Source organism: Asterias rubens, unplaced genomic scaffold (assembly GCF_902459465.1).
Source record: "Asterias rubens unplaced genomic scaffold, eAstRub1.3, whole genome shotgun sequence".
NCBI lineage: Eukaryota > Metazoa > Echinodermata > Asteroidea > Forcipulatida > Asteriidae > Asterias > Asterias rubens.
Genome location: NW_022985731.1, coordinates 68,854 through 85,682, shown reverse-complemented (window position 1 = coordinate 85,682; position 16,829 = coordinate 68,854). Strand labels below are relative to the sequence as shown.

General features: G+C 37.9%; 1 protein-coding gene across 1 annotated transcript in view; it reads right to left on the bottom strand.

Moving 5' to 3' along the window:
• LOC117306438 overlaps positions 1-16,829 on the bottom strand; it is a 62,348-nt gene that overhangs the window by 7,301 nt on the left and 38,218 nt on the right. The window contains exons 35-50 of the mRNA XM_033791016.1: positions 15,624-15,813; positions 14,465-14,792; positions 13,751-13,870; positions 12,962-13,090; positions 12,332-12,436; positions 11,506-11,721; positions 10,098-10,241; positions 9,511-9,691; positions 8,260-8,410; positions 7,454-7,581; positions 6,376-6,515; positions 5,387-5,528; positions 4,764-4,970; positions 3,072-3,275; positions 2,541-2,711; positions 545-1,167 (exon numbers count right to left, since the gene is read on the bottom strand). Coding sequence (XP_033646907.1) covers positions 545-1,167; positions 2,541-2,711; positions 3,072-3,275; positions 4,764-4,970; positions 5,387-5,528; positions 6,376-6,515; positions 7,454-7,581; positions 8,260-8,410; positions 9,511-9,691; positions 10,098-10,241; positions 11,506-11,721; positions 12,332-12,436; positions 12,962-13,090; positions 13,751-13,870; positions 14,465-14,792; positions 15,624-15,813 — 3,179 coding nt within the window. The remainder of the gene's footprint in view (positions 1-544; positions 1,168-2,540; positions 2,712-3,071; positions 3,276-4,763; positions 4,971-5,386; positions 5,529-6,375; positions 6,516-7,453; positions 7,582-8,259; positions 8,411-9,510; positions 9,692-10,097; positions 10,242-11,505; positions 11,722-12,331; positions 12,437-12,961; positions 13,091-13,750; positions 13,871-14,464; positions 14,793-15,623; positions 15,814-16,829) is intronic.

Here is a 16,829-nt window from a genome sequence, read left to right as displayed (position 1 = left end):
ATAGTAGACTTTGGAACGCTAGGTTGCAGCACACCTACCAGTTACATTTCCATTGTTTACATCGGCCCTTTACGAAACCACGGCTTTGTCTCCAGATTCGGCTCAGGCTAGCTTGGCCCTTCGATTGGTTTCACAATATTGCGTGTGCTTTGCGTACGCTCATGGCTTCAGACGAGGGAACAGAGCCTGAAGCCGAATCCAAAGCCGTGGTTTCGAAAAGGGCTATAGTTCTGAGCACACACACATTACACAAGACAATGGATTAACCTGGTAAGTCTGCTGCCATCCAGTGTTCTCTAATGTCTCCCATTACCCTCTCATTTTGTCAACATTGTCGTCACTTTTTTTCAAAGTTACTTTTTATGGATATCATGTAATCAGTAGAGGGAACAAGTTTGAAAATGAAAAAAGAAATTCTGATTGATTAAAATTAGAACAAACTAGGACAACGTGAAAACTAGGACAAACTAGGACAAAATTAAAAAATTAGTATTTTAAAATGTGTGGTCATCATTGTATAGCTTCTTTGTATTGATTCTCGTACCTGAATATTGTCAAGTAGAATTCCATTTGAGCGTCCAACTGATGATATTCTCAGCATTGAGAGAGCTTCGCTGGCTGTGAAATAAAACCTCTGTTCATGCCATTGTATGGATGCCAGACTCTGATCAGAGTGACTACCAGCTGGGCGACTGTACAACCTGAAGACATGGTTTAATCCTGGTGCTTCAATGCGACCTTCTTGGTTTAAAAGAGGCTCGTGAGATGGGACAATGTGACTAGTGAAGAAGAGAACCCGGTAGTGGCTTCCAGGGGTCGAGTTAAAAGTTTGTGCGATCGATCCTTGTAGTGATAAGAAAGAACGTCCGTCACGAGCAATCTTCTTCCCATGGGTGATCACAGTGATTTGGGTACCAGAGCCGGGTTCCCATGGCACTATTTCATCTTGCGGACTTTCGGTGTCTTCTTCAGAGTTTGTTGTGGACTCAACAGCTGATTCTGTCGTCAAAGCAGGTGATGAGTTGTCATTTAGCTCGGCCTCATCTTCTGTTGTGGAATCAGCTACAGGAGAATCCGTCGTAAAGGCAAGTGACGAGTTGTCAGTTGACTCGGCCTCTGTCATCTGCGTTGACATTGTCATCTGCGTTGACATTGGTTCCTGAAAATCTGCTTAAAGACAGTGGACACTATTGGTAACCACTCAAAACAATTATTAGCATAAAACCTCTCTTGGTGATGAGTAATGGGGAGAGGTTGATGGTATAAAACATTGTGAGAAACGGCTCCCTCTGAGGTGCCTTAGTTTTCGAGAAAGAATTAAATTTCCACTAATTTGATTTTGAGACCTCAGATTTAGAACTTGAGGTCTCAAAATCAACCATCTAAACGCACACAACTTTGTGTGACAAGGGTGTTTTTTTTCTTTCATTGAAAAGATAATAATATTATCTTGGAAGTTCGAGCATTGAGCTCAAATTTTCACAGGTTAGTTATTTTATGCATATGTTGAGATACACCAACTGTGAAGGCTAGTCTTTGCCAATTACCAATAGTGTCCACTGCCTTTAACAAGGATTTCACCCAAAAATAGGTCCACAATGTAGCTTTTAAATAAAAGCCACTATGTGTTATACCGACCAAACGTTAAACAGTGAAAACACTGTGTGAAGGTTCTACACCACAGTGGGAACTGACTGGGTAAATTCTAAATTAATTTTTGGGTTGAGCAAAGAAACATTTTACTAGACTGGGACTTGAATCTGTGACCGCCCTTTAATTATGGCAGTCTCACTATCCTTTTTTCATAATCACACCCAAATTTACGATAAGACATGGCAGCAAAGGAATACCCTTAAGGAGATCTGACTCTTTCAATTTTAAATATCAATCAATGAACCGCTGACTGCCTAGGTAATTTGTTTCAGAGTGAGAACAGCACTAATAGGTTTAATGGATGGAAATTGGAATCGGAGACAAAACATTAATTTTGGTTTTTACCCACATACACCAATGTGTATTAGCACTGTATACTCAGTACTTTCCTGAGCTATGTGGACAAAAAATCATTGGCATATTACACGGGTGGGATTCGAAACCCACCTCTAGAAGCTTTGCTTTACCAACTAATATAATAATAATAATAATTTGGGGGGCTAATCGTCCTTACTCGCAGCTAGAGCTGAATTGCGAAGGACGCGGCTACAACATGTTCGAGAAGCAGGCATGCAAGGGCGCATTCAGCTGCCAGCCACATCAACCCATTATGAGCACAGCAAAGATCGAAAGTGTTTGATTTTTTCCTGAGGGAGGAAAACCGGATTGTCTGGAAAACCCCTTGTGGCACAGCAGAGAACCAACGCACAACTCAACTCACATATGGCCCCAACCGGGAATCGAACCGGGGTCAACTTGGTGAGAGGCGAGCGCTTTACACACAAGCCAACAGTGCCACCCAACTAGACCACTGACATTACCCAGGAGCTAGTAGAGGCAGCTCAAATCCAATATTTAAAAAATAGTAGGTTTCATTCATCGCGTACCTGGTTCATTTTGTCCTTCAAATGATGGATTTACGATGAGATTATCTCCAGAGTGGATACAATTCTGTGGCTCTGGAGGAGTGACGTCAACCACAACCCCATCAGAGAAGACTTGCTCTGACGCTCTACCAGCTGCGTCAATGGCCGACACTCTGGAGTAGTACCTAATACCTGTGATGATACAAGGACCAAATGAAAAATTAATTATGATTTTAAGTTTGATCGTGATCAACAATGACCCGGTACAATTTATGAAAGTCATTCTGTTTACATTTTATGACAATTAGCAACATACGTATTATTATTTATTTGACCAGAACAGTGGAAACAAGATAAAACAACCAATATAAATAATGAACTCCCAGAAAACAAACCCCTGTTTACGAAATTCATCAAAGCAAAATGAAAACTTTGAAGAAAATGAAAGGACACATTTTGCGGAATGTACTACATGAGGATAAGCATGAGTGCAAAAGTTGAAAATAATTACGGATGTTCAATCGCAATAAATAGTAATAACGGAAAATTTACCTCCTGTGAGTGGAATTTCGAGCATCTTCGAAGACGATAGCTGCATCCCAACATCGGTACATTGGAGGACACTTTGATCAGTAGAATCAGGAGTTCGACCCACACACCACTCATAGTGATCAATGTAGGACTCCAGGTCTGTAAAGCCGTGCCATGAGGCTGAGATCAACGTGCTGGAGTTCTGGTATTCTAAATCATGCAGATCTATATAAGAGGAGAAGGCAGACTTTGAATGTTTGGTGGAAGTGTCGTGGCCAAGAGGTAAAGAGCACCGAATTCAAACTCTGGTGTTTCTGATCAGCAGAGTGTGGGTTCGAATCCCCAGCCGTGACACTTTTGTCCTTATAAGCAAGACACTTAACCATTGCTTTGTCCTTCGGATGGGACGTAAAGCCATTGGTCCCATGTGTTGTGTAGTCATGTAAAGTAACCCAGTGCACTTATCGGAAAGAGAAGGGGTTCGCCCCAGTCTTCCTGGCTGTGGCTGCTGTATGTGCCGTAGCACCTTGTAAACACTTAGAAGGTGCTAAATAATTTGGTCTCAAAATTCATCACTGCATCAACATATACGTATATACTCAGCGCCTTGAGTACCTTTGATATTCATATTATTATTATTCTAGACCATATGCATTGACGTCATGAAGCCGCCATCTTAGAGGTAAAAATATGATGTATCAATCGCGACGCACAGACTTGTACGCGCGGCCGGGATTGGCCAATGATCAACCTTCATTTGACCTCTAAGTGAGGGCGCCCTCCTCAAATGACATCATGGGCATAAGGTTTATAAGCGTATCAAATATTAGCTAAAACAGTAACATGTTCCATACAATGCAAATGATTACCCTTTCACAATCAAACATAGGGACCCAGGTCAAAATTCCAGTTGAACCTAGTTAAACAAGGTTTAACTGGAACTAGTTGAAAACCAGTTGATAAACTAGTTAAACACAGCTAATACCAGTTGGTTTAATATGGAAAATGGACAGAAACCTACTGGTTTATAATTTCAACCTAGTTGAACTCAGTTAAACCTAGTCCAAACCAGTTGGTTAATATGGAAAATGGACGAGTTTGGTCACTATCCAGTTGAACCAGTTGACACCAGTTAACTAGGTTCAACTGGAATTTTGACCTGGGGAAGTGCTCAAAATGTCTCAGAGAGCAATGTCTAATCAACCTGAAGGTATCGTCTCTAATTATACTGTGACACTGGTGAGTGGTTTAAATAAGTAAAAGAAGTTATTTTTCATGAGAAACAATTTCAAACGGCAAACGGCAAGTACACAGTAACCCGAAGTTAAATAGGCAAATTGCTTGCAGTCTTCACGTTGCAGCATATTTTGTTTATTATTAATATCAAATCTTACTTTCTGCTTCTCATAAAATGATTATAAACCTCTCTTTTTCAGATCACAACGCTAGCTGTGACAAACATTAGACCTCATCAGGTAGAAAAGGGGTTAATAAACATCCAAAACAAATAACACCTCAAAGTGTGTCTACAAGTGCTCCCCAAAAGATGCTAAAATGTCTACCATTCTGACTATTGATTACAAGGGGAAAAAATCATCGAACCAAACATAACAGTCCGGCTACTACCACTAGACCTACTTCCAAAAAAGCGAGTAACGTTAACACAATAAGAGTTGCTTTTCTGAAAAAACATTGGAGCATTTTGCGTCATACCTATCCCATCAAACACCAGTCCAGCATCCGGTTGTCTTAGATCAACCACAAAGCCATCACTGCTTCTGAGTGTGCGCAGACCGGCTTTGTTGATTGCCCGAACGTTGCTATAGTAACGGTTCCCGCTCTGTAGACCAAGGCCAGTGAACTGTGTCGTCACGACATCCGCCGTTAAGATTTTGTCGGCAAAGTGACTGATATCCTCACCTGTAATATTAAAAACAGGATTATAGTAAATTTTTATTTTTAGACAAAAGACAATTTTTTGTCTTCTTTCTTTTTTCAAATCTCATAATCTTTCATGACAGAGGGTGTGGTTTTAATGGTTGTTGATTCCAGAGTTCAGAAAGTCCAGAAAAATGTCAGGAACATTCTTAGATGTTCCCCTTTTTGATTGTTTGTTAATATGTAAAAAAAAACTACAATTTTGAAAGGGATTGCTCTTTTAAATAGTGATTTGGGTCGCTTTTGGGCAGGCTCCCGTGTTCTTTGTATTTTGGTGTGTCTCTAATGTTTCATATTTTTTTTTTTTTACAATTCAAGAATTTTTGTTGCCGTGTGCTTGATGTTATTAGCCTGAATAAATAAAACAAGATTCTAATCATTTCTATTAGTTGTTTTACCTCCTCTGAACGTGCTGAGCGATACCTCGTACTGCGATATCGCGTCGTCACGAAACACTCCCTCCCAAGAGACGTACAGAGTATCAGGATTGGTGATATAGTCGGTATCCTCCGTAGAACCCTCAGTTGCTAGATCCTTAATCTGAAAAATTAAACGTTGAGCTTAATAAAACTTAACCTTTTAAAAGGTTTCAATACCTTTTGTAAATCAATTTTTTGAGGCCATGACATGAATCCCTACTCACTGTGAATAAAAATCTATGTAATTTGATTAACCTGTAATAATAATAATAATAATAATAATAAAGAATATTTATAGGGCGCCAAAATCCACCAAAATGAGGTGCTCAAGGCGCACAGGAGGGGGAACCACACACAGCAAGGAAAATAAGAAAAATATACCAGTTACACATAGGCGAGATTAAACAAAGTGGTTTTCAACTTAACCTTGAAAGTATTGATGTTAGAAATATTGCAGATTTGTAGAGGCAAGTCATTCCAGAGTGTGGGTCCAGCATGGAAAAATGACCTATCGCCCCATGACTTGCTACTCTTAGTAACTTGAAGCATGCATGTAGAAGTTTCAGCTTCATTTTATCGTCAAGTTTTTGAGAAAAATGTGAAAATCCCAGTGCGATGTTTTCAGGAGAGTCATATGTTGTACCTGCTAAAATAATGTTAATCTCCAGAGACGAAAAACATTTTTTTGTGACATTTACTCATTTCTCAAAAATTGCAGCACCTCAGCAAGTAATATTTGAAGGGAAACTTTCTACCATCATTATCTTCAAACCGTGTAAATTTAATTTAAATATCTGGACAGTTTTTTTGTGTCCTACAAAAAGTACCCAAACCCCCTAGAAATCAAAGCTTTCTACCCATCTTCCAAGCATCAAGATCCCAAGGTCTAGATCGTTGAAGATATAAGGGAGATTAATTAAAAGCAGAAAAACTGCCACTTAAAATCGTAACTCTTCTACAAAGCTTACCTTAGTTCCTCTGACTTTTGAGATTTCTGGAGCCTTGATATCTGGTGTAACACCATCTGATCTAAACACGGCGTACAAGGTGTCACTGTACCAGGTCCGGATGTAAAAATGATAACTCAGCCCAGTCGTCAGAATTCGGTCTGAATAATATCACAACAAAAGGTTGAACTATAAGATCACATTGTGCCTTTTGAATGTCTTGAAATACGTTTTGAACGATATATTAAGTGAACATTTTATCATGCGCTGGTGTCCGTATTGAAATGTATGGCACAGCGACACATCAGTAGAAGAGAATGTTTATGCGGTCCTCATTAGGTGCGTCTTGAGGGAAGTTTTGAACAAAGCAAGTGATGAAGAAAGTTTAACTTTTGGCCAGGGATATTGGAATTGAAGGCCTTCGGGCTTCAGTTTTTTTGTAAACTTTTTTAATTTTTACTGCAATTTTAAAATGTTTAATGTATAGTATATAAATGTGTTTTTTTATGAGCTAGGTCTGGGAGGGCACATCTTTTTTGATGACAGTTTTTTAACTTTTGCCCTTCCCTGGACGTGCTTGTTTTATTGTTTTGCTTGTCCGAAGAATTAAAATAAATAAATAAATAAATAATTCCAGGCATATATCCCTGACTTTTCTTGTATTTTGTATGTGTGTTTGTGACGAATAAATCATAATAATAACAATAACATGAACCAGAAGTGTATACCACTTTTTCTTGCACGATGTTGTGGTCCAGAATTTTGTTTACTGTTAATAGACTCGCAGTAGGAATGACATGGTTGAAGTCCTTCTAAGAGATAATTATGGCGTGATTCACCAAAAGGAAAATTTATCCCAACTTCCCTAAACTTCCTTTAGTGGGGGAAAAAACTTGTTCACATTAAAACAAACACGGATAACAGTTCAAACATGGTTTTAACCAAAATACTTTGTCTTTTAACTTGGGTAATAACTATTATACCTAGCCAAACAAGCGCTCATCTCGATCGCTGATTTACCAATGCCAACCTATACGAATATCACATAGGCCTAGCGTTACAGTAGATTTTGTATTTTGCAGGTTTCCCCTCTATTTACCTTCATCAAGCATGACGATGGTGTGATTTTCCTGGCCAATGTCGAACCAAACCCTTTCATTGGCTGAATCAAATACTCCTGTTGGCTCAACATCTGATGACGAGTCATCCCCAATACTCCATTCATACCTTTAACCAAATTAGAACAAAAAGATTTGGGGTTAATGTAATGTTTGGAGTACATCTGTGACAGAGTTGGAACACTGGAGATTGGCCCAGTGGTTTCTTTACATAAAAAAGAACACGCCCTCTGTGGGGTTATCACGTTACGTTATTAATATTATTATAATGTCACGTTACTGAAGATTAAGTTGCGCACATTATGTAATGTTATGTTATGTTCTACTGTCATGTTACGTTACATTACGTTTTGCATTAAATTATGTAACAATACAGTATGAAAGGTTACCCTTTGCGTTACGCTACATTAGACGTTATGTTACGATTTGCGTGAGGTTACGATTTGCGTGAGGTTACGTTTTGCGTTATATTATTTTACGTAACTTCGTGTTGCATTTAACATTATGTTATATGTTACATTACGTTTTACGTAACATCATGTTACATTTTACGTTACGTTTTCAGTTTTAGGTAACATATTACGTTACGTCTTTTTGATAATCCTTACGATTGCCAGTCCTTACCAGTCGGTTTTTGAATGACTGGTGACTTAGTCCTGATAGTAAGACCACACTCTAAATTCTGCAATGTGTTACGATATATTTGATAGAATGATATTTCTAATTAGCAAATTGATTTCTTTTTGTGACTCCTTCACTCGATAATAGCAGAGCTACTTAGACTTACCAATTGATACTTAGTCCTTTCTGCTGACTGACCCGCCATGCAGCAGCCATCATATACTGAGTAGCAGTGCCATCAATATCAATCAAGTTATTGATGTCGTCAAAGTTCAGATCGATAACGTCTATGACCTCGATCTCGGTATTAGGATTGTCTACATGGATAACACAAGTAGAAAAGATATTTTTTAATGGACAAAATTTTTCTACAATACCTAATTGAACGAAAAATGGCAAGATGTGATCTTTGCTGAGTTTTATTAAAAATTCTTGCATTCAAAAAGTAAAATTTAGTTTGCATGAGGTTAAACAGACTTTGGTTGCTTTAAAGCGATCATTTTGAAAATTCCTAATACATCATGACACATGTTACCCATGTGGGAGCTCTGTGTTGTATAGCAGCTTTGTTGCAGCGTGGAGCTATAAATAACAAAGCAACCTCTCACACATGGTGTCATGGAGTGTCACTTTGAGGCATGTTGTCGCCAGACTTGTTTCTAGCTTTTAAAAACCTTAAGGTTTGAGCCTATTTTGTATTGATAGTTACAAACAAATTCTCAAAAGTGAGTAACAAAAACATTGTAAGTTTAAAAACATACAGGTTAAAAAACATGTCACTCTAAATAACACGGATGAAGGATCACTATTCCCTTCCTTTTTAAAGGCCGCGTTTTTTCTTTTTCTTTCTTTAAAAATGTTTTTTTACATTTTAACGATCTCAGACGAATTTTTGTTTTCGAAAAATAGCCAATCCGGTGGTCTTAAAAAAAATTGTTAAAAAAAAGTTTTTTAGAAGGCAGGATGCTAAACATTATGGTTTTTTTAAATCTCAATTGACATTAAAGGAACGTTACAGACTTGATAAGAAACAAAAATCGTGAAGATCACAGATTTACATAAAACTTACACGGTCTAATGATGATGATAGTAGAAAACATCCCTTGAAATATTTCTGTCTGAAATTTCATATTTGATGAGAAATATGTAATCTAATTTTGCGATTGGAGTTTATCGCTCAGGGAGCGTTTTATTCATTTTTGTTTTGTCATCGTTGCAATGCAAAATTTGTAATCGGTTTTTCACTATTCTCTCATGACCCAGATGGCCGATCGATCTCAAACTTCTACAGGTTTGACAGTTTTTGTATATGGTGGATTACAAGTGCCTACACTGCCAGCGACTTTTTTTGATAGCGAAACAAATTCTGTAATGTTCTTTTAAGTTTCTCCGAGCAGAAGGGAATAAGCAATCTTACCAATGGTTAAATCACTACACAGTCCTTGTGCTGTAGAACAGGCGCCATGGATGGGTGCACAAGCGCAGTGACCCTCACATGTTGCAGCTTGGCAACGACGTACCATGACCAGGGCGCCCTCAACGGGAGATGTTTCAGAAACTTCAAATGTGGAATGGTGGCGACTGCTTGGTAGGCCAACCTTTATTTATTAAATTATGAAAGAAGAAAATACATATACAAAAACCAAATGTTAACACAGACAATTGTGACCTTTGACTATAACTTGGCAATGAATTTCAAATGAAGTAAGTAACCGATAAGTATCACAAAACAAAAATAGTGGGATCTTAGTTGAAACTAACACTTCTTAGGAAGTGTCTTATATGTGAACAACTTTGACAATGTCTTATTGACAGTTCTCATGTGTCATTAAAACAATTAATAATGCTAATTATTCATTAAACAATTACTATAAGTAATTAACCATAAGGGACTAGGTAAGTTTTTAAGTTGTTTGAAATACAAGGGAAGGAACCTTTATTTTTTAAATATTTGTTGCTTTTTTAAGTGGTTAAAAAACTTGTTTAGTCTAGTTTTCAACTTACCCCATTTACAGCCCATACCGATACGTAAAGGTAGTGATTGTTGGAATCAGTTATACTGCCCTCTACTGGTATAATTGCCGTTTGTGCAATGCCTTCGTCCAATGTCATACCATCACTGCTGTAAGTCACTCGAACTGGTCCACTCTTAAAAGGGAACACAATAACTGGTTTACACTTGGTGCATGTAACTGCCAGTTAGCAACTGACGTCATGAAGCCACGGGTCAATATAAAAGGGGGGGGGCCTACTCTTAATTTTTAAATAAAATTAAAACAGAATTTGCTCTAGAATTGCAAGGGTTGTGGGTTCGAATCCCACCCGAGTAACATGCCTGTGATATTTTTTTCACAGGACTCGGGAAAGTACTGAGTATACAGTGCTAACACACATCGGTGTATGGGTTAAACCAAAATTAATAAAATTAAAACACAAAATTTAAACCTAAGTTTACACATTTCACTCATCAAAACATTAGTGACAATGGCGAAGGCAATACTTTTACAAAATACCACTGCCAGGCGACTTTTAGCATTTTGACTCCAATGAGAATATACGTGAGAAACAAAGTTTGAGTGGCCAACGCAAGGTTGTTCACCCGGTGGAGTTGATTACAACATAGACTGATCCACTGTTGCAAAGTAATTCCCATTGGCTCGTACACAAACGAGCCTGTAGTCTGTAATGTAGTCAACGGTAATGCTCTTCTCTACAGTCTTCCTAACAACCAAATTTCCGACTTCAACGCCTCCAAAATACTGCTGCCCGCATTACGACACTGTCTAGAAAATCCTGTTCTATCACCCCCATTCTGAAACAACTACACTGGCTCCCTATCTCTCAACGAATCATCTTCAAGCTGATGCTCATTGTCCACAAAGCTCTAAATGGCAATTAAAGGCTCCCCACTATATTTCTGAACTGCTTCAAGTTTACACTCCATCAAGGAATCTTCGATCAAGTTCCATGCTTCTCCTCATGAACCCAAGTCTCGACACTCATGGGGTGACAGGTCTTTTTCTTCAGCTGCGCCAAGCATCTGGAACTCTCTACCACTTAATCTTAGATCTTGTCTTTGTACCAAAAAATTCAAATCTCTTCTCAAAACTTATCTTATGTCACAGGTTTTCAAGGATTATTTTTGTTGTGTCTGCTTTTCTTTGTTGTTGTTGTTGTTGTTTTGGGGTTTTTTTTTTTTTGGGGGGGGATGGTTTTACTTCGCCTTGAACACCCAGCAGGGATGGATATGTGCGCATTACAAGTCTTATTATTACTATTATAATAATGTTTGACACGCATTACCAACCCGTGGAAATATTCGTGGGTCCCCCCTGGAATGGAGATACACAATAAATGGATGGAAAAATTTGTTTCCGAAACTATTGACAAATCTTAGTGTACTTAATCTTACCGGTGTGAGTTCTGAGCCCCCGTACGTTCGTCCAACAGAGACAAAGTAATGACTGATGCCGGAGTGTAAGTCAGCAAACCCAAGCCAAGCAAGGGCGAGGGATCCGGTGGAGGTGAACGGGTCCTCTAACCATGTCATCCAACCAGAGTGATAGCGTAGAGGTCGTGGGGTCGTCATTGACGTGGGGTCGGTGCCCTCTTCGGTACTTTCTTCCGGCTTCAGAATTAAAGTTATAAAGCATAAAGTAACGTTGTTTAATTAAACTCACTCAAACCATGCTATGTCAAGTCATTGTTTCAAACAATACTCGGCATATGAAGTTTAAAAAATAATCATGCAGTACAGAGACATCACTAAACTGGTGAAAGACTTCTCTTGAAATATTATTCCATGAAATGCTTTACTTTTTGAGAAAACATTAAAACAATTATCAATTCTCGATAGCGAGAATTACGGATTTATTTTAAACACATGTCATGACACGGCGAAACGTGTGGAAACAAGGGGGGGTTTCCCGTTATTTTTTCCCGACTCCGATGACCGATTGAGCCTAAATTTTCACAGGTTTGTTATTTTATATATAAGTTGGGATACACAAAGTGTGGGCCTTTGAACAATACTGTTTACCGCAAGTGTCCAATGGCTTTAAACACAGTTGCAAAACATTGTTTTGAAAGGCATGGAGCGTCACTTAGTGATTGAAGAGCGCTATATAAGAAACCAAAATAATGATTATTATTAGGCCTATTCTGAAAAAAATATTGGGTGTTTGAAAAGCAGCTATTTATCAAGAATATCCTGAATGTACTGAAGTAGTTGGTTCCACCTCTTGTTCCGTTGGAGTTATCCAAATTATATGATGACGCTCAAGGTTAGCAGCACTCTCTGTCTCAACTGCAAACGTTCCTACAGTCGGGGAGCTACAGTCGACCTAAAAGTGTGAAGATTATATCGACAAATAACGATTAAATTATACCTTTAAAATTGAAGCCAATTTATGAACGCATGAGGGGACACTTTATAAGCCTGATCAAAACGTAAGACAGAACTTTAACAATCTTTTTAATATAGTGAATCTTTGGCGCCAAACACAAAACAGAGAGCAGTTTGTAGGCACATCAAGAAGAGTTGTTTTGTCGTTGTTAAAATAATGACAAACTTATAGAATATCGTTACCGGCCAAATTAACCACTGCACCTGTGCAATTTGTGACTGGTATCCAGTTCATGTTTGCCTAGCAGGAGAACTTTTAAGCAATATTTTTTTAGTTTAAGCAGCCATTTTAAATTTGGCCAGGACATTCTGAAGCATTAAATATATGCTTCTCTTGTGTTTCCTAACACAAGTTGCGCCATTATCTCGTAATTATCTCGTAAAACTTGCCATAAGACAAGACCTTGCATGAATAAGTTTCATTCCGCGCTACGATCTCAGAATCAATAGTGATGTCACTTACGAGAAATTCTGTTGACTTTGCTTCAGTACAGAGACCAGCCTGGTTACATGCTACCACTGTGATGACGTAGTGACTTCCTTCATGTAAGGTCAAATTGGTGAAGGTGTGGTCTACCTCACTTCCAGCAATCTGTTTAAACGAAAAAAAAAGATTGCTTTTTTTAATTTAAACATACTCTTAATATACACTATTAATAATTGTCAAAGACCAGTCTTCTCACTTGGTGTATCTCAACATATGCATAAAATAACATCCTGTGAAAATTTGAGCTCAATTGGTCGTCAAAGTTTTGAGATAATAATAAAAGAAAAAAAACCTAGTCACACGAAGTTGTGTGCTTTCAGGTGCTTGATTTCGAGACCTCAAAATCTAATTCTGAAGTCTAGAAATCGAATCATGGAAAATTATTTCTTTCTCAAAAACTATGTCACTTCAGAAGGAGCTGTTTCTCACAATGTTTTATACCATCAACCTCTCCCCATTACTCGTCCCCAAGAAAGGTTTTATGCTAATAATTATTTTGAGTAGTTACCAATAGTGTCCACTGCCTTTAAATGGTGTGAGCTTATATTAACCAACATGATCATGTTGAGGTTTGTTGTTAGTGAGTAATGTCACTAAAAGAAATGTGACAGGAACACTGTATAGTGAACACTCTAATCAAAGAATGATGAATGATTGATTGCTTTATGTACTTAAATTTGACAAAATTCAACAGAGTCGTCTATTTTTATGATCTTTAATGTTTACCTTTGCTCAAAAACAACCTTTTTTATTCCGAGACATTACCTTGATGGTTGGAATATTAACGTCTCCATTATGGTGTGTTCTCACTGAAACGTATTGGTCCGTTATGCCACTCTCTACGTCAACGAACTTCCAGACGAATCGAATGACGTCACAGAGAACCTATAAGCATATATAGAATGGTTTCTGATGAAATTTCTAAAGAGACTAAAATGTAATGAAGAAATAATTCTTTCAACTAAGGCCTGAATTTTTGTTTTATTCTTTTTCAAATAGCAAACCTACAAATCCAATTAATTGTTTTTCACTAAATTGTTTAATGGGTTTTTAATCAAACTTCTTTTCATCAACTGCAATCTCCGTACCCTGAACATTTGTTCAAGAAGCTATTTTATTTTTTCTTCAATGGTAAATAAGCACGCGAGAAAAAAAATTACCTTGGTATGTAATACTTTTATGGATATCAACATTGGGAAAAAAATTATTTGTTCACTTTTTACATGATTTAATTGAACGAAGATACATAATAAGAGACCATCAAAACATTCCTACTAAAGCCTCCTGAAATTCTGAAATACAAACATTTTTAATATAAGTTTTACCATAGAGCAAGGTTTTACCTGAGTGTTTCTGACGACTATCGCCAGTGTTCATATTTACATTAATTAATTAATTGAACTAATACATAATAAGAGACGATAAACAAATTCACAACAAAGCCTCCTTTGATTATTGATACAAAAGTATTTTTATTACCTGAGTGTTTCTGACGACTACCCCGACTGTTCCGTCAATGGTTGGTTCCTGAATCACTTGAGGTCGGCTTGAATCTACACGGAACCCATTGGATGTAGATTCACTCCACCTACCAAGCCCATTATAAGCACGGACTGTGATGTAGATATCAGTATTTTCTAGCATCTGATCTGACTCCGATAGGAACATCAGAGCAGATTGTGACAGCTCAATACGTGTTGATGAAAGGATATCAGCCAAGCCTGGTGTGGTACCAGCTCGCCATTCATAGTGTGAGAGGCTGGAATGGGGATCATGGAAACCCCACCAATGTGCTGAGAGCTGCCTTCTGTAAAACAAGCAATACAACTTGTTATACCTCGGTAACAAATTCTGAAGTTTGATTGTCGAGAACCAATCACGTGCCGTGCAACAAATACACATGTACCATGGCTGCACAGCGCGGTGGGTAACATGAGTGATGTTAACCGGTGTACTTACCTTGATCGTTCCCACCATTGGGCAATTTCCGGTGCATAGTACGAAACGGTCGCGGGTTCGAGGGAACAGTGAAGAACGGTTTCTTATTTGAACAACTGTTCGTCTGCTTATTAAACTCGTCGTTATGTGTTTGAAGATGACAACAGAACTTTGAGAAGAAGAATAATCATGTTGCCAAGGTATAACAAAAACAATTGTTGCACCCTGTGATTTGGGGTCCATGGGTTTTGTACACCCTCGAGGGGAAATGGCACCCTCGGCTACGCCTCGGGTGCAATTTCCCCCTCGGGTGTACAAAACGCCATGAAGCCCGTCACTCTGGTGTTTGCTTTTAAACTTGCCATTAAACTTGCAATCAGGGTTGCATTGCGTGTTTTTGTATGCTCGACATTATTGTTTCTATCAGTAAACAGAAGTACTTGGTCAATGTCTAGTATTGTCAAGTGAGCAATTTTATCTAAATAAATTAGTAGTTTTGTTTTCTTTCAATTAAAGTGTACATCGATCATTTCCCCGCAAAAGATTTGTGACCTTATTGCGACATTCATCTTTTTTTAAGAGCTGAGTGGTAACTTTTGTTAAATTGCTTTCCTATAAAGAATTTTAATGGTATAACCTGTAGTTTCATTTCCAATTTCTGGACGAAATAAGCAAAGTCAAACTCGAGAAGGACACCAACCTTGACGACTGAAAGCTGATATCGCCACCACCGGGGCTCCCATCATACACGCGACCTACCAACGGGGGCGAATCATCAACTAGTACCCCATCAGATGTCACTGAAGTACACAGATCAGCAGCGTTACAGGCCATCACAGTTACATAGTATGTGAAACCGGGCACAAGGTTCAGGTTGTCAGCTTTAACCTCTAAAAAAAAAAAGGAAATATTTCAAAAACTTAAGCTTACAGGTTATTAAAGACACTGGACACTATGGGTTATTGTCAAAGACCAGTCTTCTCACTTGATGTATCTCATCATATGCATAAACTACATTAACAAACCTGTGAAAATTTGAGCTCAATTGGTCGTCGAAGTTGCGAGATAGTAATGAAAGAAAATACACCCTTGTCAGACGAAGTTGTGTGCTTTCAGATGCTTGATTTCGAGACCTCAAAATCTAATTCAGAGGTTGAAATCAAATTTGTGGAAAATTAATTCTTTCTCTAAAACTATGTTACTTCAGAGGGGGCCGTTTTGCACAGTGTTTTATACTATCAACAGCTCCCTATTACTCGTCACCAAGTAAGGTTTTATGCTAATAGATATTTTGAGTAATTACCAATAGTGTCCACTGCCTTTAACGCCCAAAACGAATCAGTTTTAATATGTAGAAAACACAATTTTACCCGCTTTAAACAATTTGATACGCTGGAGATACAAAGTACGCAGGCCTTCATTGTGCTAGAGATTGGACTGGTAAAAAAATCAGTTTAAATTTAAAGCTTTGATTTTTAACATTTGTGAGAAAAAGTTATATAATAAACAAATTTTTCTTATTGGCAATGATGTATTTTGAATAAAAGGCTTTTAAAGGCAGTGGACACTGTTGGCAATTACTCAAAATAATTATCAGCATAAAACCTCACTTGGTAAAGAGTAATGGGGAGAGGTTAATAGTATAAAACAATGTGAGAAACAGCTCCCTCTGAAGTGACATAGTTTTCGAGAAAGAAGTAATTTTCCACGAATTTGATTTCGAGACCTCAAGTTTAGAACTTGAGGTCTTGAAATCAAGCATCTAAACGCACACAACTTCGTGTGACAAGGGTGTTTTTTTTTTTCTTTAAAACTCCGACGACCAATCGAGCTCAAATTTTCACAGGTTTGTTATTTTATGCACATGTTGAGATACACCAAGTGAGAAGACTGGTCTTTGATAATT